Raw genomic sequence first — 25,981 nt, 5'->3', positions numbered from 1 at the left:
AAATACGAGTCCACCGGAGCCCACGCCGTGCACAGCTCGCTGGCCACCGCCAGATGTAGAGCATTTTTCTACTCCCTCGACGGCGGCTGACGTAGTCGCAAATTGCCGCCGCCGCGCCGCGCTTCGCCAAGTGTCGTCGAACTATGAACTCACCAGCGGCGGCTCGCATTGCGTTTGCGGTGCGCCGCGCGTTGTTACGCCCCGCTCCGTCGGATCTAAACCAGCCTTAACCGTCCTGTATGTTTTGCGTTCGCGCTGTTGCGTTCCTCCAAAGAACTATACGCTTCCGTGCTCCAAGCAGGGCGCCGCTTGTGTAACAGCGTGCATTTCTCGGATTAGATTGAGCAGGTGGCTTACGCCTGCGTTGCCGGCGAAGCGGCCGTGCAGAGTGTGTCTCTTTGCTTGCATGACAGCGGTCCGCGGCAATGTGAAGAAATCTGAAAGGCTGGTTCACCCTGCTATGTTTTACGCTTGCGTTTACGTACTTTTCATCGCGGAACGGGTTCACGTTGCCACTCTCGTTGTCCCCGTTCACATCATTGCGTTGTAGCGTCACGTTCCTCCTGAACGAACGATCGCTGTTCACAGCGCACCCCGTAGAGAGAAGACGGAAACGCCTCAGTACCGCGTGTTCCCCGCGCTCCGCTGACGCGCTGCCCACGCATACAGTGCGCATGCGCCATATCCTCCCCTCCTATTGGGCGCATGACTTGCGGTTGCGGTGTATGCGTCGAGAAAGTTGAAGTTAGGACAACTCCATCCGTTCCGCTTACGTACTGCGTTTGCGGAGAGCGGGGCTGTGTTGCCATGGCGACGATTCCCCGTAAGCGCGGTAGCAACCGTAAACGTAGCAGTGTACACCAGCCTAAAGGGACACACTGGCAGCAGAGTTTTAGCACATCATTCGTTATCGCCTTTGCGTACGTAAAGGGTAGCGTTGGTGCTTCTACGCATGCGCAAGACATAAGGAAAGCTTCGCGAAATGTGCAGACCTACTACGGTATACTTTCCAAACGTAAAGGGGATAGCGTACCATGCACTACAACCCCATTGTTTTCATGCACGAGCCCGCTCTGCACGCATGCACGAGCCCGCCCATCCTCGCGCCTCAGGCTCGTGATTTTCAGTCTTTCTCACTATTTTTCAGTGCATCAGTGTTCCTCTCCAGTGCTTCTGCATGTGCTCGTCTGGTACTATACTATTTGTGAGACACATCCGAGCGCGTAGTGCGCAATCGAAGCGAGTTGAATGCGCAGTCATCAGCGTAAAATGTATTGGTGATGCGTGCCGCCATTCTTGTAGGGTTGACACCGCCACTCACTGATAGCCATAGCAGCTTCTTTCACAGCGGCAGCTCTTAAAAGGAAGGTGCCAGGAGATCGCCGTGTCCGTGGCACACCAACTGTGAGACACATACAAACATACTGACACATACACACACACACAAACGTGCACGCAGAGACACACGCTCACACACATGCGCCGCTCACATATATACAAACATACGCACACCTACACTCACACGCGCACATAGCTGATACATACACATGCATATGCACAGACATACGCACGCACGATCACACACGCCCAAACACATGTGCATGCACACACGCACAATCATACGCACAAACGCACGCGCACACATGAACACACACACGCATAAAGGCTCACACGCACGCAAACGTACACATTCGCGTACTCAAACCAACAAACAAATTGTATGATTGTCAGCTGCCGGTGAAAATCGCAACACATTCCGTGATCGTCCGCATTTTTTTACAAACGTTCCCTGTCACGGAGGCTGCCATGACAGGTGGTACACGACGCGCTCGGTACGATCTGCGTAGTTTGGAACCACAAACGATGCATTATGCATAACCAGTTCTAATAACTGGCACGACGGAAGATAAAATGGACGCCAGTGTTACCGAAAATACAATTTCGCCTTCTAGAGTCCTACAAGCTCTGTAAGCGCGCCGGGTCACCGCGCATGACGCAACAGTGACGTCTCAAGGACGCCTTTGATTGGCTGGAGGAGAGATGTGCTCGCTCCCAAAAAGGTAAACAAGGCAGCGTCCAGCCGAAGCGGAGCGGTAGAACAGCGAATACGGCTCTGATATCGACATCAGAAGCGTCGTTTTGCTTTCGTGATGAGCTTGGCTGTTTGAACAAACGTGAAAAAAAGTTGAAGGTAGCAAGGCAGCGTTCACACGGGGCAACTTTTTGCAGCAACTATGAGCAACTTTGGAGTTGCTGTCAGCCGGCAACCTCCAGCAACTCGAGTTGCTCAGAGTTGCTGCGAATCGCTCCCCGACCGAAAACTTTAGAAGTTGCTCGTGCACCGGCCAATCAGAAAGGGGAGCACTGCCACGTGACTCCCGATGGCGTTGTGTATTTCGTTGTGGGTTCATGGGTTCAAATCCTGCAGGTGCAGTTGAGAGATAACTTTTTCTTTTTTTACGAACTTCACGGAAACATATCAGTTGCCACTTCTGGAATGCAATAATGATCTATTGGGGCAATAAAACTGACTGAAATTTGATAAACAGCAGCTAAAGAAAAGATTCCTCCAGTTCGATTCGAACCCACATTGTCCGGTGACTCTAGTCGCCATGAGGTTGCTTGTGGGTGGAGCTACCGAGTTGCTGCGTGTGAACGCGGACTCGAAATTGCTCGGAAGACGTTAGTTTGAGTTAGAGTCACTAAATAAGCTACGTTTCAGAGTAGCGACACTGAGCCGCCATGTTGTAGCGTAGCTTATTTAGTGACTCTAGTTTGAGTTGCTTCGAGTTGCTGGGAAAAGTTGCCCCGTGTGAACGCCGGCTAAGCGTGCTTAAGATTGAATTCCTGGACGTCTGTATTACTTCGAATGCGCGAGCTTCATTCAGAGATTGTCCATACAGCGAGAGTGTTACGCTGTCAACCTATCGACGGATCCAGAGTGCTTTGTGTGAATGTCCCAACGGAAATGGGAAATGTAGTCATATAGCACGCTACATTGCTGTATGCAGCCATCAAGGACGTGTCAAACACTGACGTACTGCAACAGCAGATACGCCGCTCCAAAAGTAGCATAAGACTAGACTTGTACAGTAACATGACTAGAGTATTGAAGCCTATTTTTAAAAAAAGCCGAATTTAGTAATCGAACTTGAATACTTTTTCTGTACATCTACGGCATTTTCTAAGTTACTTTGAAGATACTGCTCTGTGCGTCACCCAGAGACCAAGCGAAAGACTCCCTTTTGTCGCCGCAATGCGTGATGTACATAATGCTTCAGCGACTGAGACATTCGGGGCATCCATGTCCCTCTTGGGAAGGGGTAGCGTACAGTGCCTTGGGTTTGGGAGGTTTGGGGGCATGCAGGAGGCGATGTGATGTGTTGAATGGTATGCGGGTAAATTATCCAGACCTATCAGACAGGATAGAAGTTCGGCGCCGAAATGTGACTTCAAAGAATATAGAAAGTAACGCGTTACTTTTAAATGTCATGAAGATGGTGCCTCGGTACTGCGGCGTCAAAGTAGAGACTATAAACAACTCTGGTATATCTATAGCTTGCCAGTAGCTACGGTTGATTATTGCCTTCTCCCGCCGCCGACGTTCCCGTTTGTCGTTTGGAACACGGAAGACAGATATTCCACCTAAGTGTCCATAACACGTATTTATCGCAACACGTACTCCACAACACGTATTTACCATTTCGTCGCTTAGAAACGACGTAAAGCACGAGAAACTCGCAGCGTGAAAGCGACCGGTCAGGCTTGTTTACCTTTTTCGCTGCTCGCACATGGAGCAATGGGCTTCTCCACGAATAGGAGCACGCCACGTCACTGCGCGTGTCACTGCGCGCGTCACTCCACCACTCTCCCCCTCCTCGTCGCAGAAACGCACAACGCAGAAAAGAAATGTGACAACATGTTGATTTGCGGATCTGACCCGCTTGCTCTTGGTGCTCAGTCTCATATTAAGAAACGTAGCGTACCTATCGAAACCCAAAGCAGTCGGAAGGAGACCCAAACAATCTTTTGTCCAAGTTTCTTTTGACAACAAAGTCACGGAAGACGGTCCCTTTCAAAAGACTTAGGGCCATAACCAGGATTCCTCAAGAGGCTATCATGACACATGCGATGCACCCCAGACGTTTCGTCCGTGCTCTGAGTGCATGTGCCTGAAGCGGCCTCTCTATGCCTAGCGGTATGTTTGCGTTAATACGTAGCAGACAAATATTGTCGCACGGGAGTTCTCGAGAGTTCACGCCGCCAGAGAAAAATGTTTCAAGGGTGTGAGTCATTATTAGTCTCATTGAATCGTAGCGCAACGCACAGCTCGCTGCGGAGTGAGTGAGTGAGCGAGTGAAAAACATGGAGAAATTGGCACCACTAACGTAGAAGCCGGCTACTCCATACTAGGTAAACAACTCTGAGCACATGAACGTACATGCAGAGTGTCCCAGAAAACGTGTAATTGAATTTTAATAGAAAAACTACGCCACATAGAATCAAGCGGTCAAGTTCTTACTATGTTTTTACCACCTCCTGATGCGCATCTCAGGTAACCTAAGTTTAACTATGTAAATTTTTGCGAACTGAAATCGGAAATTTGCCAAGTAAAGGTCACTCTTTTATCCCACCAATGTGAAGAGCGTGCCGAACTTACTCAAATTAATGATAATTGGCAGGAATATTGAGGAGCTATCGTGTCGGAAAAAATAGCCGAAAATCGAGCTCTATACGGGGCTCGCAGAGGATAGCGCGTTACGAATTTTTCAGCAAAATCATTGTCAGTTCGACGAAAGGAGGTTGGAAACCCAGCCCACACCGGCGTGGTAGAAAGATAACACAGACATTGCCTATCGCGTCCAGCTTCGGCCGGGACCATACCTTCCTTCTCCCAATTTCAGGAACTGTTACTTTTTCTACTATCACTCTGTGGGCCGGGTTTCCAACCTCCTTTCGTCGGACTGACAGCGGTTGCGCTCAAAAAGTCCTCGCGCGTTATTCGCTGCGAGGTCGACCTATACGATATGCAAGTAACCGAGCGTTCTGCGCATATCTCCTCTCCCGGTTACTCCACTCGGAAAGCCCCATTGGCTACGGCGGCGCCCTCCCTCTTCCCTCTCACTGCCTCCTCTCATGCGCAGAGACGCACTTGCACAGCGTATAGGGGGGCGACACTGTCACCGTTCTAGTGTGGATAACACGTGGGCCGATATTCGGAGGGGATGATTCTTTTCCGCAATTCTTGTGCATATTCACTTGTGCCGCAATTGTTCCCCGATGCCCCGATGCCGGTTCCCCGATGCTCCACTTACTGCACTGAGCGCGGAATAAATGTGTAAGAGCAGACGACGCGTCCACATTGTCATAGTTCTCCGTTCTCCGTAGCGTGCCGACACCGTTCGATCTCGGAACAAATTCGCGTTTTTCGCCACATCGACGCCGCACCGCGGTGAAACTCGGGATTAGCCAAACCAGGTACACCCGGCCGACCTCACGTACACTTGCGGAGAAGTTGCTGCTTTTTGCATGAATCGCTGAGCTGCACCCGTATTTTGCTGTTGAAATCGTGGATGAGGTAAACGTTGAAGACAAGAACCAGCGAACTAAACCAAACTAGTTTCGTTCTGTGTCACAATGCGATTCTGCGCGCCGAGGGGACAGCCAGTTTGTCTTTCAGCGTTTTCTTCTTTCCACACATAGAATACCGTCTACTTCGACGCATCCTCTGAAGAAATGGATTGAGCGACTCAAGATCAGCAAACCTGTTACATCAGCAATGCTTGTGTGTGTCTGGCAGAGCTCTTGGAGCGGTACTGCTTACATATCTGATGAACGTTCTTTCTTTTTCTTTTTTTTTTTTCTGAAGCACACTTCTGTGCAACTCACGTCAGGAAGGGAAGTAAACACTTGCCTAGACAAAACAGAACAAGTTTGTTTCAAACTTGAATAGCCATTATGTGTAAGAAAGCGCAAGAGATAGCGTGAAAACATATACCAAGTCAGTTTTGTAACTCTTCATTTGAATCAGCTACACACTTAGAAGATGTTAGCTGTAAGAGAACTGCAGCACAGATATCACGTGCTTGCATGTCTCTCACATTCCTGCGGCGCAGGATACTCGCTGCTTGCTACTTCGGCCTCGCAACCGGTAAACGTGAAATTCACCTTCACGAAATGTGGTTGATCAAACACGACAACCGGCTTACGCCTGCCAGAAGTATGTGAGCAGCGTTTTATACTCGTTCGCCTTCAACGCATCGAGAATTAACACTGCAGTTCAGAAATCTCAAAATCGAAACTAAGCGACAACCTGGATTCGTTCGCCATGTTGGAGTTTAGATGCGCCACCTACAGGTCATGAAAAACGCGAATACTCAAGTGCCCCGAGAAGCATGATGTAGCTAACTAACAGATATATTTGCAGCAACGTTTTAATTATTGACTTTAGGGAACAGATTGCAGTCGTCATATTAAAGCCTGATCTTCACATGATCCATTCGAGCCACTGATGAAGCACGATAGTAATCGCAGCGCGCGCCAGACTCAATTGTTACAGATCTCTGGTCTGTTGAGCACCTCAAGTGCATGATCGGCAAAAAGAGCGACGGTGACGTCGATATCTCCGCCCTCACTTATAGCGTCACAGAAAGACGATCTTTGTTTGTTTTTTGCTTTTCTTTTTCGCTTGCAAAGAGCTTTGCGCATCACCAGTAGCGCTTATCGTACCGGGGAAGGGCAAGAGCTGTGTCCGGCAGGATGAAATGACTGACACGGCAAGCGACTGCGAACACATCAATGAACGAAAGGAAGGAAAAAGAAAAACAAAACAAAGATCGTGAAACATACCGCTATAAGTGTTTGGCTGTTTGCCAACATCGCGCATGAAATTTTTTTGTGATGTCACTTTCTGTTCCCAGCGGACGGCCGAGGTGAAATACGAGTTAGGTCTATAGCACGCGCTGAGATTACTTTACTGGTTCATCAGTGGTCCGAGCGGATCATGTGGTGATCAGGCTTTAATGTTGCAATTGCAATGTACTCCCTAAAATCAATAATAAAAAGATTGACGAAAACGTGTTTAATTAGTCGCCTAACTGAGCAAAAAATTGGTTTCGCAGTAGCAGCCGCGTCGAGTAATCCAATGATCAAAGTAAAACCGCCCTAAGGCAACTCCCCTTTTTATGAAAATTTGTTGCAGTTAAAATGAAACACCCTGTATAGGTACCACGCTGTCGATACGTCTCGTCATCCCCATCACTGTCGTGTGAGATTGCTTAAATTGCCGGTTTTCACTCATTCGAGGATATCCCGTACGCAGGGACGTACATGGGGATAACTTTAACGATTTATTTACATGTGCAAACGCTACTTTGATTAAGTTTTCATCTCGGTTATCGTTTAACAATAAGCTTGCCCCTAATATTACAAAATAAAGCTTTGTGATATTTCGCCGTTATCAAAAAAAGAAAAAAAGATGCAAGCTCTTTAAGCGTATTGCTATCGACAAAACCTTTACGTCACGTCCCTTCCGTGACATTTTTGGGAGTTATACTCGACGTACATTTACACTGACGTGAACCCATAAATAAGTGTCTTCAGGCATATATGGTTTACATAAGCTAAGGCACCTTTTCCTGCGCGTACTTTAATAATGCTGTACCACGCACTAGTTGCCTCACACATCAGTTACGCCATAGAAACATTTGTTTGTTTATTTGTTGATTTATTTATTTGCCTTTTTGTTATTTCTTTTTCTTTCTTGTTTATATGTTTCCTTTCTTTCCTTTTTTAGGGAATAGCAAGCCGGCGTGCTGCATGGCTGACCTTTCCCCTTTCTTTTTTTCTGTGGTTCTTTTTCTGACAATAAATCCCCCCTCCCACCATAGAAACATACAGATTGATATACTCCACCACACTACGACCACTATATCTGATTCAAAAGAAGGCTCTTCGCCTTTGTTTGTTTTTACCTGCCTCCGAGACGGTTATGTTTGCATTTCAATCGCTTGCTATTTTTGATATTTACACGCTGATAAAGTTATATGTCTTATTGTGTATAACTTACGTAATGGTAAGCTAGATATTATTACACATGTGCGGAAATAAGCGTACACGTTAAGACAGGACGAGTTCATGTTATCTCTTCCCTACCACGAACAAAATACTCGCCATGTTCCATTTCCTATTTTGGGGTGAAAAAATGGAACGGCATGGAAAGCATGGAACATGGCACAGTCACCTGAGTGAAGCATTATGATATAGTAGTAGTTAGATTTTTTTTCTCGATAAGTTGTCGACGTGTGCCCCCACAGGACAGTTAATAGACCTATCCCTGTTTGCAAACAAATGACGTCAGATGGTACAACAGTACCACCAACTTGGTAGACTGGAGCTACTATAAAACAAACAATCAATAAGTCAAAAGAAAGCTGCGTTTAAATGTGACTTCTTGTATTGTAAGATTATTTTGTAATTCTTTACATAGTAGTACTTGTATGGCGTTGTTCTGCTCCATTGTACCGGTAGCCCTATCTTTTCGGTAGCCCTTTACAACGAAGGCTACGCTAAGGCGGCTTGCTTTCACACTCGCGCAAGTCGAAGTTGCCCCGCCGGTAGAGGGCTCGCTGCGCGCGCCGGCAGTCGAATTTGCCTCCGCCGCTAATCTCCTTTGGCGCTCCCGTAGCTCTCTCGACCGCTCGTTGCTGGACTTTAGGAGCTTTTTGGGTTCTTCTCGAGACGCCCTTTCTTCTGATTGCCGTTTCTTTCGATTCTGATCGTATTTTAGTTTGCCAACATTCTGGCAAAATTTTGATATTTAAAATTTGCAAAAAAATGTGGTTATTGTTGTTGAAACGGACATCGCTTATGGTCCAGCTAGAACATCTCAAGCGCTTTCCAACAATGCCTCGATCGGTGCCCTAGCTTCACGCGTTCGCGAGATACACTGCCCGCAAGGTACGCGTACCCCTATATTTCCGTCTCTCGCCCGCGCCCGCCAAATAGTGTTGTCACCTTTTTTTCTACTGGTAGTCGCTAAATTTCGTTTAAAAAATCGCTACTTCTCGTCAAATTTGGGTAAAAAGTCGCTAAAAGTCGCCAACAGGCGCGTAACTATACCAAAGATTACTGTCATTGGTGGCTTTAACGAATTATCTATCTTTCCAATATCATCTTTAACATCGATGTGCCAAAGGGAGCCTTCCTGGCTGCGTGCAATGTTCTACAGAATGGTGCCACCCGCACCAGTTAAATAGCTTTGCATTATTATAAGCTTACTGGCGCGCACCACAAAGTATATTGCTCTATAATTGCACCGCACTTTACTTATTTTGATTTGTTGACGCCTATGATACTGGAAGAAGAAAAAAAAATATTTATTTGTGCATTGAGTACTGAATACAGAACGTGCACTGACGGTTTGCAAAGGCAACAAAAAGAGGGGTGGGGGAAGAAAAGGGGATACTAGGTAAGATTAGATGAGATGAGAGAAAAAGAAGGCGAGATGATGAATTTAACAAGTGTCAAATATGGGATTGTGAACACGTAAGAAATAGTCATATCACAGCAAAGACTGGAAGCTCCTTCCCACGTGCTCCTTCACGTTTTTGTATCTGTATGTATGGACACGCAACACAAATAAAATTGAAATATGAAAAAAAAAAAGGTTCTGCAATCTTGTAGTATGCGGAACCGGGTGTGGAAGACTTGTGATGACTACAAGCGGGGATGCAAACCGGAAAACAGTCTCTTAGTCTCTAATAAAAGCGATAAAAACCCAGTACAGGGGAACGTTAAAAGAGTCGACACAACATAGCACTAACAACAATTCGGTTTCTTACCATTTTTAGTCTCAGTTCCCTGACTAGTCCTCCCAGTCACATTCATTCGCTTGTTCAGAGGAATGAAGCTCGCGTTCGATATGCACTTTGACTGCAGTTGTTGCCCTCGCTGTCCTGGCTTTTAAACTGTTCGGGGGCGGTGTCCGTTGGTCTATCGGCGCTCCGTGTGCTTCTGATACGCCGTAACCCGCGTTGGTGATAGCTGCCAGAGGCGATGTGGCTTCTCGACAAGCAACAGGTTTCCTTTCGTAGCTTAACAAAGAGAACAATACGAGTGCGCCGTAGCAAGGTTCATCGCCTGGAGTAGCCAGTCCCGAGTAGCTCGAGACTACCATCTCCATTTTTTTCTTTTAAAATCAAATCAAATCAAGGTTCACCGCTGACTGCAGTTGTTGCCCTCGCTGTCTTGGCTTTTAAACTGTGTATGTAAACAAGTGTAAGCTATCTGAGTTTAGCCAGTCGGTTGCTATCAGTTTATTACTCACCGAGTTACCGCATCGTGAAATTCGTTGCAACGTAAATTTCGACCCTGACTACCAAACCAAACTTAGACATTTTCACGTCAAAACGGTGCTGCTGGTGGTGACGGAACTGTTGCCGCAGTCGTCCACGCTTAGGCGGGCAACGCCTAAGCGTAGCATACTACGGCCACGGAAACTTCCTCCCAACGTATCAGATATGATACATTGGGTATTCCTACTGGAGAAGAGCGAGTTGGGACGGAAATGCGCCTTACAGAGCAACGAGGATCGGAAATGATACGATGGGCATTACAGGGATCCCTCTAATCCGAAATATCCACTTTTTGTTTTCTTGTCTTGTGACTTCATTTGCATGAAAATATGCTTCAATTCTCTCAGTGTAAGACGTCCATGATTCACGGCTGTCGTCAAATTCCTCCAGCTGCGTCTGCAGGTAGTCACCCTTCAACGCTTCCGCGACACACCATGGCATTAGGGCTACCTGGTGTGACGCTGCCTGGATGGTTGCTTGATGCGGTGCGTATACTGCTCGCGACACTTTTTCCGGAAATCAACAGTCAGCAGTCCCGCAGACCATATTACTTCCGTCACGCTTGAAAGTGTTGTGCCAATATTGTACTTCAAAGTGGACCATATGCTGCACGTGTTTATTACCCTAAAGAAATTGTCTTGCAACAGATAGATTAGAGATAGGAGAAACCAGTGGGTGCTGATTTCATACATGCGTGTCGCGAGCGCGTCTTACTCAGGTGAGAAAGACGTTGGTGTTGGTTACTCGCCTTCGCGGTGCGGGTACCGTCCTCGTAGCCACTGTTGTATTTCCTTATATACGTACATATGTATCTTGTAATACCGGGTGGGTCACAAACACACATACACCATACCGCAACATGCGGCCATCACAGACAGACCGCTGACTCTCCCTCTCTCATCTCGACTGTCGCGCCCCCCTTTCCTGTGGCGGCATTGTGATTGCGCTGTAGCTGTGCACCACACTGCTCTGTCGAAGCTCGTCGATTGTAGCAATAACTGACTCTCCTTCCAGTGAGGACTAGAGTCACTAGTGAGGACATGTCTTCAGTCCATGTGCCATACCTTAATACATAAAAGAAGAAGTTCCGTGATAACATTTGCCTTTTCGTGCGACAGTAGGGGTCTTGCAGGGACTCCCACGTAATTACCTCATCTGTGAAGCGCAGAGTGCTCTCGTAAACAGAGCCTTTTGCCTCACGCTTGCCGTTGTTTACTCTGCGATCCTAATGGTACATTAACGGTAGACTTCGTTAAAAGTATCTAGGCCTGTTTTGCTGTTGCGCGCGCAGCCGAAAGGGGAGAAAGACAAAGAAGAGCACGACACAGGCAAAGTCTAAACCTCGGTGATGTCAAGATCAACAACAATCAAAATAGTCTTTCTTTCTGTAATTAGGATGCGAATTAAAGACGGGGTCTGGCTTGATGGCTCCTGGACGCTAGGTGCGTGATGTGCATTTTGCTTGTAGTGTAGACTAAATTTGGTATAGTGACAGCGAGAACTTGGGATCAGTCACAATTCGCCTCTCAAACTGGCTGCTTGCCACCTAGCGGGCCCCAGCAGAAACACTCAATGGATGATAGCAACGGCAGACGACAGGTATATTTCGCGCTGATCCGTAACTGCCGCAATTTCGCTTTCGTGTTCGATGGAGTTTTCCGCTTTACGGAACTCAAACAGCAACAACACTGCTTAGTTGCGCAGTGCAAACATGCTGCGGAGAAGAATATTCAATGAGGAGAAGGGAAAGAGAGAAAAGATACTATCACAGGAGCGGCGTGAACGAAAACAACCCAGAGAGCGATAGAAGCCACGCGAGTTGTAACGTATAAAAGCTATAGTCATAGATGTGTATGCCTCACCCAGCGGATAGTGGGGCATAGTGAGAGTGGTGCATAGGGATACACAAAAAGATGAGGGACGCCAGTCAGGCAGGGAAGCAGATTTACGAGATTTGTTAATCAGAATATTTTACGGGTTTGCTCTAAAAGCATGCAAATGTGCTTCAAGCACGTGGTCCTCGACGAGTGCTTTTTCAACATGATCACAATACAAGCAATGTTTCGAAGCACGCGGGCGCACTACGTTGTGACTCGGAGGCGTCGCGCTCACGCCTAAGCCAATCACAGACGTCTTTAGAATTGTGAGGCGACACCTGTAGGGGTTCACTTGTCCCGAAATGCAGTTCAGTTTTTCAGTCACTATGAGCCTCAGCACGACAACAACGACGAAACAATTTAGAGACACCGGAAAACTTCTACCGAAGCTAAAAAAACCCGTGCAATTCCACCACGTTTGGTACTCTGTATGCAGCGTACAGCTTACAGTACAGTTAACTGACGCTAAGAACGCCGTGTCCACCTTAGTGCGTTTTCAAACACCCATTGCTTCTAAAACGGTGAAACGCCTATCGTCCAGATGACAGGAGCAGATTTATTCCCACTTGTTTGACGTGCATGTCGTGTATGATATGATATGTTATACGCAGTTTTACAGCGACAGCCGTTAGGGGCTCAATTTTGCGAAGATCATGTCCCGTACGTCGCATCGCCGAAAACCGAGCGAAATTAAGCGAAGAAACGAGATAACAGAGATGACGATATATTTTACAGGGACAGTTTTAAGTTATGACGCCCTTCTAGTTTATGTTAATGTTCTTCTGGGGCTATAGAATTATTTGATGTCTAATTCAAACAGGGCATACTTCCACACATGCACTATGTTCCAACTAACATGCACCAAACTTAATGAATGCTGTTACTAGTCGTGTGTTGCAGTCGCCATTATTTCTTCCATTGTACCTAGATAGCTGAGTAGATAAGGCTCATTAGCTGATTCTTCAAAGTCAGCTAAAAGCTAGCCTGTCCTTGTCCCTGGCTGCTATTCCTTTTTCATTATGAACAAGTAAAACAACTGACTAGTAGGTTGCTGGCCCACCTGCACAAGAGAGGTTCCTTCGTCCCACTCTTGTGTTTCCTATCTTCCGCAGCATCACGAAAAGTTTCTATACCGTCGTTTGTCTCTGTTATACGCGCGGAACAGCAACGGAGTTGTTTTTCTCGATAACGACAAAAACGAAAATGAGGGGAAGGAGGAAAGGGGAGTTACCACCGAAAAGTGTCGTAGTCTGTTTGTTTGGTTCAATTCCATGTCATCGGGCCTTTTCGAATAGAGTTCGTTCAGTCTTTATTCCCCGATGCTCGCTGTATGCATATGAGCACAGGGAACAATGGACCTAATATCCATTATCGCATTTCAACTGCAGCAGTGTTCCAGCAGGGGACGTCTGGTAGTGTGGATCTACAATGCTGTTTTTGCTTCAGCGGAAAAGGGGGAATTAACGTGCTTCGCCTTGGAATGAAATGGAAGTCAGACAATGGCCCAGCGGTTGTTCCACGTGTGTTAGGGTTAGATGTCAGGTGCTGAAAATTTGTGAACTTCCCGTGCACATCGCAACGCTATTCACGAGTTTGAGAATAGCGTACGTGCAAATAGGGCCCCCAAAACGTAAACGGCGACCTTTTTCCGAACACAGAACGGTTCGCTCGCGTTCGACGCTCGTATCTTTATAAACGCTAACAACGAAGACTTAGAGGACAAGCAGAAATATGAAAAAAAAAAAATGAAAGCACTTGGAAACGGACTGCATCATTAGTAGTAAAAATAATTGGCACCGTAAAAGCGAACCTCTCCCTTTCTCTTTCTTTTTTTTTTTTTTCTTGATCGGTCGTTTCCAGCGACAGGCTCAAGTGGCCTTTACGTGGATTGGCATCGGCCGTAAGCACTGCGCAAGCCATTCCCACGCTCGTTTCGACAAAAAATAAGAGCACCCAAAGTCCATAGCGTGGTTTCGGATTTGGGAATGCGCAGTACTGGCAACGCTATTTATTTGAGAACCCAATGCGCTTGGGTCCCTCATTCTGAAACTCTCTAATATCGTAATCAATTGGTACCTGCATCGTCTTATGAGAAATATGGGTACGTAGCTTATAATAATGTAACCCTGGAGAAATGTATTCCTGTTCATGTTTGGCATAACAATGATACTCCTACACTCTTGTCACATAGCGTCACACACTTACGTCACAATAGACAATACGGAAGCCTCAAGAATCTCAATACAAAAAGGGTCCGCAGCACGCACAAAGGAATTTCGATTTCCCGCCTTTGCACGCTTCACCATACGACGCCGCTGCGTTTTCCACTTTCGCGCACACGAGTCCTCAGGGTTTTGCTCTACAATGAATTCAACGTAACTATTTCTGATTCAAACAACCGGACAACGAATAAATGAAAAGAATTGCGTGAACGCCTGCAAAAGCTGGCTGTCAGAATAATGTTACGTCTGAGTAGGCCATATCGCAAGTATGTACCTGTAAATGTAAAGATACAAAATTTCTGGTAAAGATAATGGTAAAGCGCTTTTTCACGTTTTCCGTTTGTTTATATATATATATATATATATATATATATATATATATATATATATATATATATACAGGGTTATTCTAGCAAATGTTACACATTTCGATCGCACTATAAAAATAGAAGACCAGGTTTGGCCCATCCCAAACTTTGCTGACTGATAGCCATTTATCTGAAGTTTCATTCGAATTTTTTATAAGCGCTTTGGTCATGCAGAAAGAAAATTAAAAATAAAGCAAAATCTCGCCCCGTACATTTTCAATGGCCTTTCCCTCACAAACAACGCCATTTTGTCTTGTGTCTGCTTCACATTCACATCACTTCACACAGGTAGTGCGCTTCCTACAACGATGTGACATGCCGATTCTGACGTTATGCACCAATTCTCTTGTTCCAGTCTTGCTCTGTATGCCGGTGCCACCTGTGTGTGGTGAAATGGAACTGAATAGCACACAACAGAAAATGGCGGCTTTTGAGTGAGACAGGCCATAGAAAATGCATAGAGAGAAACTTTGTTTGATTTTTAATTTTTCTTCTAGGGACCATAATATTCAGAAAAAATTCCAACAAAACTTCAGACAAATGGCTACCAGTCTGCAGAGTTTGGAGTTGTCTTCTATTTTTACGATGCTATCAAAATGTGTAACGTTTGCTAGACTAATCCTGTATATATAGACACAAATTGTAAAGAAACGAAATCTTCATTTTAACGTGACTTTCTAACGTCGCCAGTCAACTACCTACACACTCTGTCAACGTGTGACCCACAATGTCTTCACTTTCAAAATAGCCTATAGAGACTTATGGCTCTCCACAATCTTGCTTGGATGGAGATAAAGTACGGGTAAATGCAAGACCTCTGAGCACTGAGTCAGTGTCACTGACACTCGCAGAATCACAGATCAGTGGGGCAAGATGGCATCTCCTTCACGCCATGCTCAAGAACCTAAGCCACGATGGGAAATCTATGACTGCGACATCATTTCGGCCAGTCAGTCTAACCAGTTGTGTATGCGAGGTGATGAAATGAAAGGTCCTGTATCGTCTGACCTACTGGTTTGTTGCAAGTATATCAGGGTCTGCCAGAAGCCATGGCAGGATTCCGGCGCTCCCGCTGTACAGTGGATTGCCTCACAGACCTCACTACCCGAATTGACCATAAGCGCACTCTACGACGCATAACAGTCGCTGTACTCCTTGACGCCAAACGTGCGTTTGACACCGTAATCCATGGTCATATTATCACAGCATTGTAATTAGCTGTGTTGAGGGGCACACGATATGGATAGGGCAACCTGGCGAACAGAAGGATCTTCACGCGGACAGAGAATGGTCCGAGGCAGAAACGTACGATGAAGCTAGGTGCTCCACAGAGAAGTATCCTTAGCCCTGTGCTATTTAATATTGTGCCAAGTGATCTCCCGGAACTCCTTCCCAGAAATGTCCATATTTCTATGTATACAGATAATGTTTGCATATGGACGTCCGGCAAAGCTCGACCGCGAATACAACAGCGTTCCTTGGGTGGCATGAGACAGGGAAGTTCCTGCCAGTCTCTCCTATACGACTATACGCAGGTCCTTGGTGCGTCAGACGGTGCTACACTCTCTGTCAGTCCTTCATGGACTCTCAAAGGCACCGGAACTGGTGTTGCAAAGAGTACTCGCCCGAAGCCTACATGCTGTGCTAGGTTTACCTCGAGCAGCTTCCTGCAGCTGTGTGTTTATGGAAGGGACCACCTGCACAAGGTTTGCGCGTGCAAGGAACACTGCGCCGCTACCTGCGCCTTGTGACCCATCATAGCAAACATTCACTGCTTCAGAGGCTTAACAGTCGGCGTCATTTTCGCAGTCAGTTTGATAAGCTCGTCACTCAATACGAAGATCAGCTCCCGGTAGGTTTCATGCCACGAGCACCCCGCGTTTGCGCCATGGGCGTTCGCCCTATGGTTTTCCTTTATGTCCCTGGAGTTACCAGCAAGCGTCTGGGATGAAACAGTGCGTCCTGAGCGTGATAGCAGAGTTTCATAGCGGTCATGCCCATTTCTACACGGACGTATCCTGCAGACGTCTTCCGCCTTTGCGATGCCTGACACCAGCATTGAGAGATGTTTCCTGTTATCCCATGTATCGTCGTCATTCGCCGCAACGAAACTCTATGCAATTATCCAGGCTCTTCGGTGCATACACAGCAAAGCCTAACCGTTGGGTTCTCGACTGCGAAAGCAATGTCGCTCTGTCTGCCCTTCGTTCACGTGATCCGTACTAGTCGTGCGCTTCACTTGTGCATGACGCACTTTTTATCCATGACACTGTTGTTCAGGGTGGTCACGAGGTTGTACCCGGTGGTTACCCGGTCGGCGTGGCATCTCGGGAAACAAAATGGCGGACTTCCTCGCGACAAAGGCACATCGTATGCGAGGATCACATCCCATTCCTTTCCCACTATCAGATTCTTTTCAATTACTGCGTAGCGTTGCACAAGACATTTACTGTCGGCTACGGTTCGCTGACAATGGGCCTCACTTGGCTCTACTGCAGCGGCTGGATCCCGAGACTTGCGATTCTGCATCTGCAACCGTATCTTCCGTTCGGCCGAGACGCTCATTCATTGTCTCATACTGGTGTCCCGTTTTGCTGACGTTTGCGTTTCAGACTGTGCCTGGTGTACTCACCAATGTGCCTCACGCGTGTTGTACTGGATGATGTCAATCACATATTGCTAGAGTGTAGACGTGAGACGAGACGAGAGTGTTGCTTTAGTGTAGACGGTTAGAGTGTAGACGGTGTAGAGTGTTTATGGTTCGTAGCCGGTTAAGAGAATCGCTCCCGGCTGATGTTTCGCGCTTGACAGACCACCCCGCTTCTCTCGCTCAGCTCTTGGGTCCCAGGGATAACCCCCCACAATCAAAGACAAACGATCTCCCCCCTAGTTGCCTTCCTGAACCATTCTAGACTAAGCCGTGAAATGTGAACAATGAAAATGAACTGCTCTTGTGCTGATTCCGTACACAAATAACAGGACATCTGACGCGCGTATTTTTTTAAATTTTTTTCGTCTATGTTTGTGTGTATTTTTCGTTTCAGTCTCGGAGCGTGCCGCGGTTACGCATCCCTGGCAGTGGAGCAGGTAGCGCCTTTAATGGCTGCTGAACGTTCCAAGCCTTACTTTGCAGTTTTCCCCTTCCTAATCTATATCTATTTATCCCTGAGTCAGTGTCACAAGTGACAGATGTGGCGACTGAGCAGTCTTGTCCGCGGTATATGATTGTCCGCATATGTATTTTGCTGTTCCACCGCGTTTTCTTCATTCCTTGCATTGAGAAGCGATAAGGAGGGATACTGTGTAAGTGCCCCTGTCCTGCTTTCTATCCCCAGTTTTTCTTATCTTGTTCAAACATGACAGATATTTGGAAAGCCATTGAACTCAATTGGACCATGTGAGCGGAAGTACCTTCCAGAGAGCTCGACAGCAATCGATGTGACCAGGAGTTGAGCAAACAGGTTGAACCGTTTCAGGGGAACGCTGAAGGCTACAAAAGCCCGAAAACATGTCTGTCCACTTCGTGTGTTTGGGAGTTGCGGGACACGGGATTCTGTGAACCTTTCGTGTTTTTTTTTTTTTTGCACATTGCAAACAAACACAATGTGCAGCGCATTTTAGAAATATCCATGCATATAAACGCGTATTTGTGGAAAGAAGAAAAAAAAAAAGGTGACATCGAAAATCCTGCCAGTTTACATGCGGTAAAATGTTCTGTCATGACTTTCCAAAATCCACCATTTTATCTCGAAACCGCTGACTGATCTCTATTGTGAAGTATGCCCGCTAATAAAAATAAATAAGAAAACCAAAATCGACGAATGGTTTCCATAAGAACCAGATTTCTCACAAGTTCATAGCCCGAAGCCCCATACTAAGTCCTCAATTGCCAAGTCCCTTGAATTTGCATGATATAGTCCACTGTCATAAACAAGACAGATTTTGCGAATTGTCCTGTCAATATGGTTATAAAAGGCTAAGACAATGACTATGAGCAAATTTCAATTCAATATTGTAAATGCGTCATATAGCGAATCTTTGCCTCATTTTGAATTATTTTCATTTCCAACACCAAGGACTCCAACGTAAAAGAACGCTATCAACATGAAACTCTACTTATAGCGTTGATTTCCATATACACCATATTCGAAGCTACGCTAAGGTGCATAAGACAGCTGGACTTTCTGGTTTCGGTTTGAAGTGAGCACGATCTTCCACGAAGCTCTGGGGTTGCAATCAAGAGTGCTTACAAATCGCGACAATAGGTGGCGAGTACCAGTTTCGATGTCAGTGGCTGTGGGCAGTTGTGGGCACACGTACTTAACGAAACTTAATCACAAATGTTGTGCGTATTCTGCCACTCTCAGGAATCGTTGTACAGATAATTTTACGTCTCCAGTGAACAGCTTGACCGTCACGACTCGACAGAATGGCCGAAAAGAGCGAGTTGAAAATTTTTCATCATTTTCACAGAGTCAGTGTACTATAAAAAGTGTATACCAAAAATATAATGTGCCAGCCTTGTCATGATACAACACGATGCAAAAACCTAGACGGCGCAGTTTCCTTGTGTTTGCGTCTAATCTTGCTAGTCACAGCAGTCCTAATCGAGCAAAACGTCATGTTTTCTGCTTTATGGCGTCGTAACTACGCTCTCCATGGAAAAAAGGGCTTCGTACCACCCTAGCCAACAAAAGCAGATTTCTAACGGAGCCAATATCGTCAAGAACTGACATAGACGGGCAGCACAATGTTGCTACGGAAGTGCCCGATTTCATAGGGAGGAGTGGGACCGCAGCCCTAAGGGCCGAGGTGTCGCTTAGAAAGTTGTAGAATATTCATTGAGAAACACCCGACCTACATGTTTCCAGAAGGGTACACTTTGTGTGCATGTTCTCACGGCCTAAGAAGAAAGCCCGCGAAATGTAAACGCGACGTGACAATGCGCCCAATCGCAGCCGTTGCAGGCGCTCTCAAGCGCGCTCTGAAATAATGAAATCACCCATATCTGTGGAGCACTATCTTGGACAGATAAGGCGGACATCGTTTAACCCTCTGGACATAGAGGCGGCCTCGTACTCTCTCATGGGGTATAGCATTATTTTTCGCGCAAGAAGAAAGGAAGCGTAAAAGACCTTACCGGGGAAGGTGCCAAGGAGATTCTTATGGTCTTATGGTGCGCGTTAAACTCTGCACAGGCGCACGTATTACTCTTTGTAGATACGGATCCGCACTGATGGGTAGTACTTGAAGTATAGTGTACCCAAGTACTACTTTAAGTACATTTCTTAAAACTTAAAACTTATTTCTTAGAACTTTCTTAAAACTTTCTTAAAACAAAGTACATTTGAAATTGTGTACTTTGTACTGTACCTTAAGTAGTTTTGCTCGGTATTCTTCCATCAAGCACTCAAATATAGTAGCCGGTAACACAAAAAGAAAAAAGGACACATTAGTAAGTAACATTTCTGACTCTTAGGGCCATTATTAGAACAAGAAAATACGGTGGCGACAGGTCAGGAGAGGAACATAAAATGAATGCGGGTTGAATGAATGAAATAAATGCGGGTTCAAGGTTCATGCGTTATGCACTGCGATAGGTAGCACCGTAATTTATGTTTATGTCTGTTCCGTGTTGATAATACTCGATTTTATTCCTTCCTGCTTTGTATTGCATTGTTTCTTTCAGATGTCAGCGCAATGGCCGTGTGATTTTCACAATATATGATTTTTTTTAATCATCATATATGATAAATGAAAAAGGGAGAGACGAAAACGCTAACATGCTTTCGTTTCAGATTTTTACGCTTTGCGTGTTTCAGTGCAAACAGAGAATTTATTTATTTATTTTTTTAAATTTCCAAGGATGCACGCGAACATTACATGGAGCAGTACATAAGTACACGGTATGATACATGAACTAATAATAATAAAAAGAGCATGATACAAAAATGATTTATCTTGGATGAAATAGTCATGAATGCGTTTGAGAAATGCTTTATGGTCGTTTATGGTTGCAAGAGAGTTTGGAAGACCACTCCAATCAGTAACGGTAGAGCAAAGAAAAGGACTTCCACAATACGTCGGTGTGACGGTTAAAACGCTTTACCTTGTTAGGATGATCTAGACGCGGGAAAATAACGTTAGAGCGAGATATCGGGGGCACTTATTCGTAGGCATAACGTGGGAGGATCGATGGGAAAAAAAATGCGAGGAAATGAAAAAAGGATAATCTTGTGAGACGACGGCGATGTTCTTGAATGGTTAAATCATACTTATGTTCGTTACCGATGTAGAAAAAGAAAAGTCGTTGGCTATGTAACGGTCAGCCCTATTCTGAATAAATTCGTTTGGGTTATATGGGTTATTTCGTGATTGTCGCGAACAAAGACACAAAACTGCGGTAATCCAGAAGATGTGGGTTCGAGTCCTACAGCTGGCTAACCTTTTCAGCGACTTTCATCTTTCATCATTACAAAACTGCGTTTTTTTTTCATTTTTTCATTGCGTTTTCTGTTTTTGTATGGTTGTCTTATTGACTTTATAGACAGCCTGTGGTATGTCACGAGGCAGTGTGGATTGTGGGATGCCGAGAAACGTACACTCTTTTCATGTTGACTTCTTTCCTGCGTGTAAAGAGTGTCCTCTTGGTTCATATGGTTCACGTTATCAGCAGCGCTGTGACCATCACAAGAAATAATACTTCGCACGAGCACCACCGTTTGCTTGTGCGCGTTTAAATGCAAATCCATGAGTAAACAATAAAGTGCCCGTGCCTCGCACCTTGTGAGCACTTGGTAACAATGCCAATGAAAAGCGTAAGCACTTTACGTCCCCATTTTTTCTTTTATCATCATCATCATCATTTACCACTTTTTGTCATCATCGAACAGTGAGACGTGGGCTGATAGAAACTACGATGTACTTCATCTACATTTCCGTGTACTTTAAAGTATTTATCAAGGTACTTTATACTTTACGTTAAGTATATTTGCAAGAAAGCACTTTGTACCTTACTTCAGGTGGAAGTAATGCCGGGTATGTGGTACATTACTTTAAGAAGAAATTTGATGTATCTTGACCATTCTTACGGATCCGCCTCCAAGAATGCAGCGAATACGACATGTGTGATATAAGGAGGCTTCCGACTTTTCGAATTTATCCAACAAAGTCCGATACACTCCCTCCGGTGTTTTTTTTTTTTTTTTTTCAAAAAAATTGGATTTTTCCAAGGCCCACGTGGCGGCCTTACGGTTTTTCCCGTTTCCTTCTACCTTTGTCCCCCTTCTTTCACACCTACTTTTCGACTTCAAACTGATCTACAACCAAAAAATGGATCAGGAGTAGTAGCCGAATTTCTCCGAAAATCCGAATTTCGGTAAAGTCGAAAACACCGATAAACAGCCCCGAAGTTTCCAAAATGAAAACTCCGAAAACTCAACTCGGAATCCTAGATATAATGTCGTCTCCCGAACACATTTGATTCGTTTGCAATAATTTTCTCACAAGCTATGAAACAGCCTTCATAAGCTCGCTATGCCCCCTTTGTATATCCTTAATCTATTCTTGGCATATGTAATTTATTTGTCATTTACAAGCACGATACAAAGGTATCCTGGCGGTAAGGAGAGGATATCTATAGCATGAGAAACACTTTGCGCATTCTCAGATTGTGGAACGGAACACAATTTACTGCGAAAATATATGTTAATGTGGCAATACACTGTCGAACGTTACCGTCGTTTGTTAACTTTTGAGAATAAACTACACAAATTAGCAGTAGTCGTCGTACGGTGGCACTCACTGTGCAAAACGAACGGTGGCGCACATTTTATACCTTTGTCTTTGTCAACATGGTCATGCCTGCGCAGACAGTTTACTACTGAATTGCAGTTATTCTTCTTGCTCGCATATCGCTCGATTGTTAAAAACTGTTCTTTTTTTTATCGCCACAGGTCTTCGATGGGTGGGAGCACAGCGGCCAATTTTTTCCTAGCCCAGAGGACCATCCGAAACCGATGGACCAGAGGTTCGCGGAGTACTGCGGGCCCATTAAACCCAGGAAGCCGTTCGCCACATCTCAGAACGTCGGGGCCATTCTCTACAGGGTACCGACGAGGGGAAACTACTTCTCCGTTCTTGTCACGTTCAGACGAAACCCCAAGAGTGAGTGTCTTAAGCTGTCTGGGAACAGAATTCTTCGTCATGTGTTTCGAACACTTGGTGCTTCGATTACTTCTCAAGATTCGGGTCTTATTCCTGACCTTATAACGATAAAGCGCTTAGATTGCGATACCCATCAGACTAAAATCACCCATCAACAGCAAAGTGCAGTTGTGTCGGAACCTTTTCATCTGTATGGAGCTGATCCCGCGCGGCTTCGAAAAAGAGAGAAGATTATGCGTTGAGCCCTTGCGTTTCACTCTTGCAATGACGATAGATCAGTTCTGTTTTCATCGTGGTTTACTCGTAGTTTTTGCTTTGGTGAACCGTCGACAGTTGTGAAATCTGAGAATGCTTTGCGAAATTACTGATCCTATATGCACGGATACTGACAGAAACGAAATGCCGCTGGAGTCAGTTTTCCCAGCGAAAAAGAAAAAAAGAAATCGAGGAAAGGAGTTTTCGAAGTGTGCTTTGATATTTCGTACCGAAATCACGGCTGAAAATCTCCATATCTGCATATCACTAGTATAGCTGTCAATATATTCAATTTCTGATGGTGCTTCGAATTTGTTTTAAGTCGCAAAAGTCACCAGACGGATGTTACAGCGGTAGAAGCGGATTACGTATTCCTGTTATCACAAGTTGTTGCGTACGTAACGAATTGCGACAGGGGGCGCATCGGTACCACACCATTTTCGCCTAAGTCCAAGAGAAAAGTTTGTGGGGCCAGCATAGCTTTCCTAAACTGATACATTGTTACCAATGTTACCTCTTTGTGTAGTCCAAAGTGTACTTGAGACGAAAAACTGTTATCGCGTGCGCGAAACTATTATACAGTGTGTTCTTTTTTAGCTTTTACAGAAGTTTTACAAGAAACTTTGAGAGCAGCTTAGATGTCGTTTTTGCAGTTGAGTTGTACGGCCAGTCGGACATCCTCCCGCAGAAAGTATGCCATTACAAGATGACTAGTTACCTAAAACTCATTAATTAACTCTTTAATTAGGAGATTTCGGGCAAAAACGAGAAAGCAGAATGAGAGGCTATCCTAGTTGCAAGCCATTCTACGTTTAAAAATTCCTGAAACACGCACGTGCATTAAAATATCCATACCCGAATTTCGATATGCATATGAGCCGATACCGAGACCGCGGCGACCGGGAACGCAAGGAGTACAGCGCTCATTCACGTCAGAGGGCCACGTGATTTGGAGCGATGGAGATGATTGGAGTAGGTGCCGACCCGCGGGCCAGATAAACCGCTTTCCGGCCTCCGTCGGCGAGGTGGTGGGCTCCTGACGAGCGGTTTCTTTAGTTTCGGCTCATTTGCACACCGAAATTCAGCTATAGATATTTCACTGCACACGCTCTGTCCTCGATTTTTAAGAGATGGAACGGATTTCAACGAGGATTGTCTCCCGTTCTGCAATCTCGCTTTTGCCCGAAATTCTCGAATTATACAGTTAGTTAATGAATTTTAGGTAATTACTCACCTTGTAGTTGCATGCTCTCTTCCAGAGGATGTTCGCAAGGCCGTAGAACTCAATTACAACTCAAGTACAACAACGACATCTATGCTCTTTCCGTGGCTTTTTTTATAAAAAATCTGTAAAGGGTACAAAAAACAAAAACAAAGAAAAACACCGTGTTGAACTCAGATGTAACACACAAATCCCAGAAAAGAGTCCCTCGATAGTGTGCGCTAGTGTACATCCGTCTTGGGAAGTAACTTAGAAGTAGCTAGTGATAGGAAAACTAACTAACTAAATAATCTTCCTAAGAAAGTAACTTTTAAGCTGTGACTCGTTACTTCTTTCAGTAACTAGTTACATCCTGAATCGTAAGTTTTTCTCAATAATTTCGGAAAGCGTTCGTATTTTCTTTCAATACTCTTTGCCGCGTGTGTGGCTTACACAACTGCCCGGAGCTCTGAAAGAACGGAGATGTGAAAATCAAGTAGCTATCACTGGAGTTGCCGGCTCCCTTCATGAGTGCCACATTCTCCATTTTATTTTTCTCTACACCAAACCACCATGCTGCTATCACCGATACTCAGAATCAAGAGCGCGGATATAGCTCTAACTTAACTGGTTACTACTTCTGCAGAGTAAATGTACCCGCAACTTAGTTACTTTGTTCGTGTAGTAACTGCAAACCAGTTACTTTATTCGTGTAGTAACTGTGACCTAGTTAATTTGTTCGTGTCGTAACTTGATCTGTAACTCAGTTACTGTGTGGAGTAACTTTCCCCACGACTGGTGTACATGATCTGGTGGTCTTTTCTTTGCAGGGTGTAACGTGTTTCTGAACCCACTGTCGACCAGTCCCGTGTACACGATACGAAACTACGGCCGACGTGTCAACTGTTCTGCCGTGTTTATCTATCCTATGAACTTAAGGATACTGGCGACGAGTATTGGCACTCAGGGTGTAGGAGCATCTCCAAGCTCTGAACTTGAGACGGGCCTTATCACCAAGGTAAGATCACGTTCTGACCGTTGCGACGCTTGGCAGTCCGCAGCGTTTGGACAGCCGTTTCCCCATCATTAGGACCCGTCAGCAGATCCATGTAAGGCAACGTTTGAGAAGGTTGAGACAGCCGGAAAAGCAATATATTCTACGTGACCATCCTCTCAAACGTTGTCCAGGTAAGGCCTGCTGACGAGCCAGACTGCTGTCCAGGCTCCCCTAATTGCGATTTGAGAGCAACAAACACTGTAGTGCAAGTGCAGTAAATGCACTGCATCATTGCAATTGCACTGCAATACGCCTGCGCGCCTGCGATACGCCTGCATTATTGCAATTGCACAGCATTACGCCTGCCGTCTATGCCAGAGCCTCGCCGTGATCGATCAAGACTGTGGTAAGTTCTCTCGGAAACACTGTGCATTTCAGAAGCGGCGTAACGCCGCAGATGACCACCAGTTTCTGCAGAGGATCAGCGCCACTGCGAACGGTGCACTATTTTCCTCAAATCACAAAGCCGGAGATCGAAAC

The 25,981-nt window shown here is 45.5% G+C and overlaps 1 protein-coding gene across 1 annotated transcript in view; it reads left to right on the top strand.

Moving 5' to 3' along the window:
• The window catches only part of LOC135386175 (corticotropin-releasing factor-binding protein-like), a 161,493-nt gene that overhangs the window by 124,811 nt on the left and 10,701 nt on the right, over positions 1-25,981 (top strand). The window contains exons 4-5 of the mRNA XM_064615942.1: positions 22,778-22,988; positions 25,275-25,462. Coding sequence (XP_064472012.1) covers positions 22,778-22,988; positions 25,275-25,462 — 399 coding nt within the window. The remainder of the gene's footprint in view (positions 1-22,777; positions 22,989-25,274; positions 25,463-25,981) is intronic.

The sequence above is a fragment of the Ornithodoros turicata genome, chromosome 2 (assembly GCF_037126465.1).
Source record: "Ornithodoros turicata isolate Travis chromosome 2, ASM3712646v1, whole genome shotgun sequence".
In the NCBI taxonomy this organism is placed as follows: domain Eukaryota; kingdom Metazoa; phylum Arthropoda; class Arachnida; order Ixodida; family Argasidae; genus Ornithodoros; species Ornithodoros turicata.
Note: the sequence above shows the minus strand (reverse complement) of the source record. Positions and strands in the feature narration are given on the sequence as shown.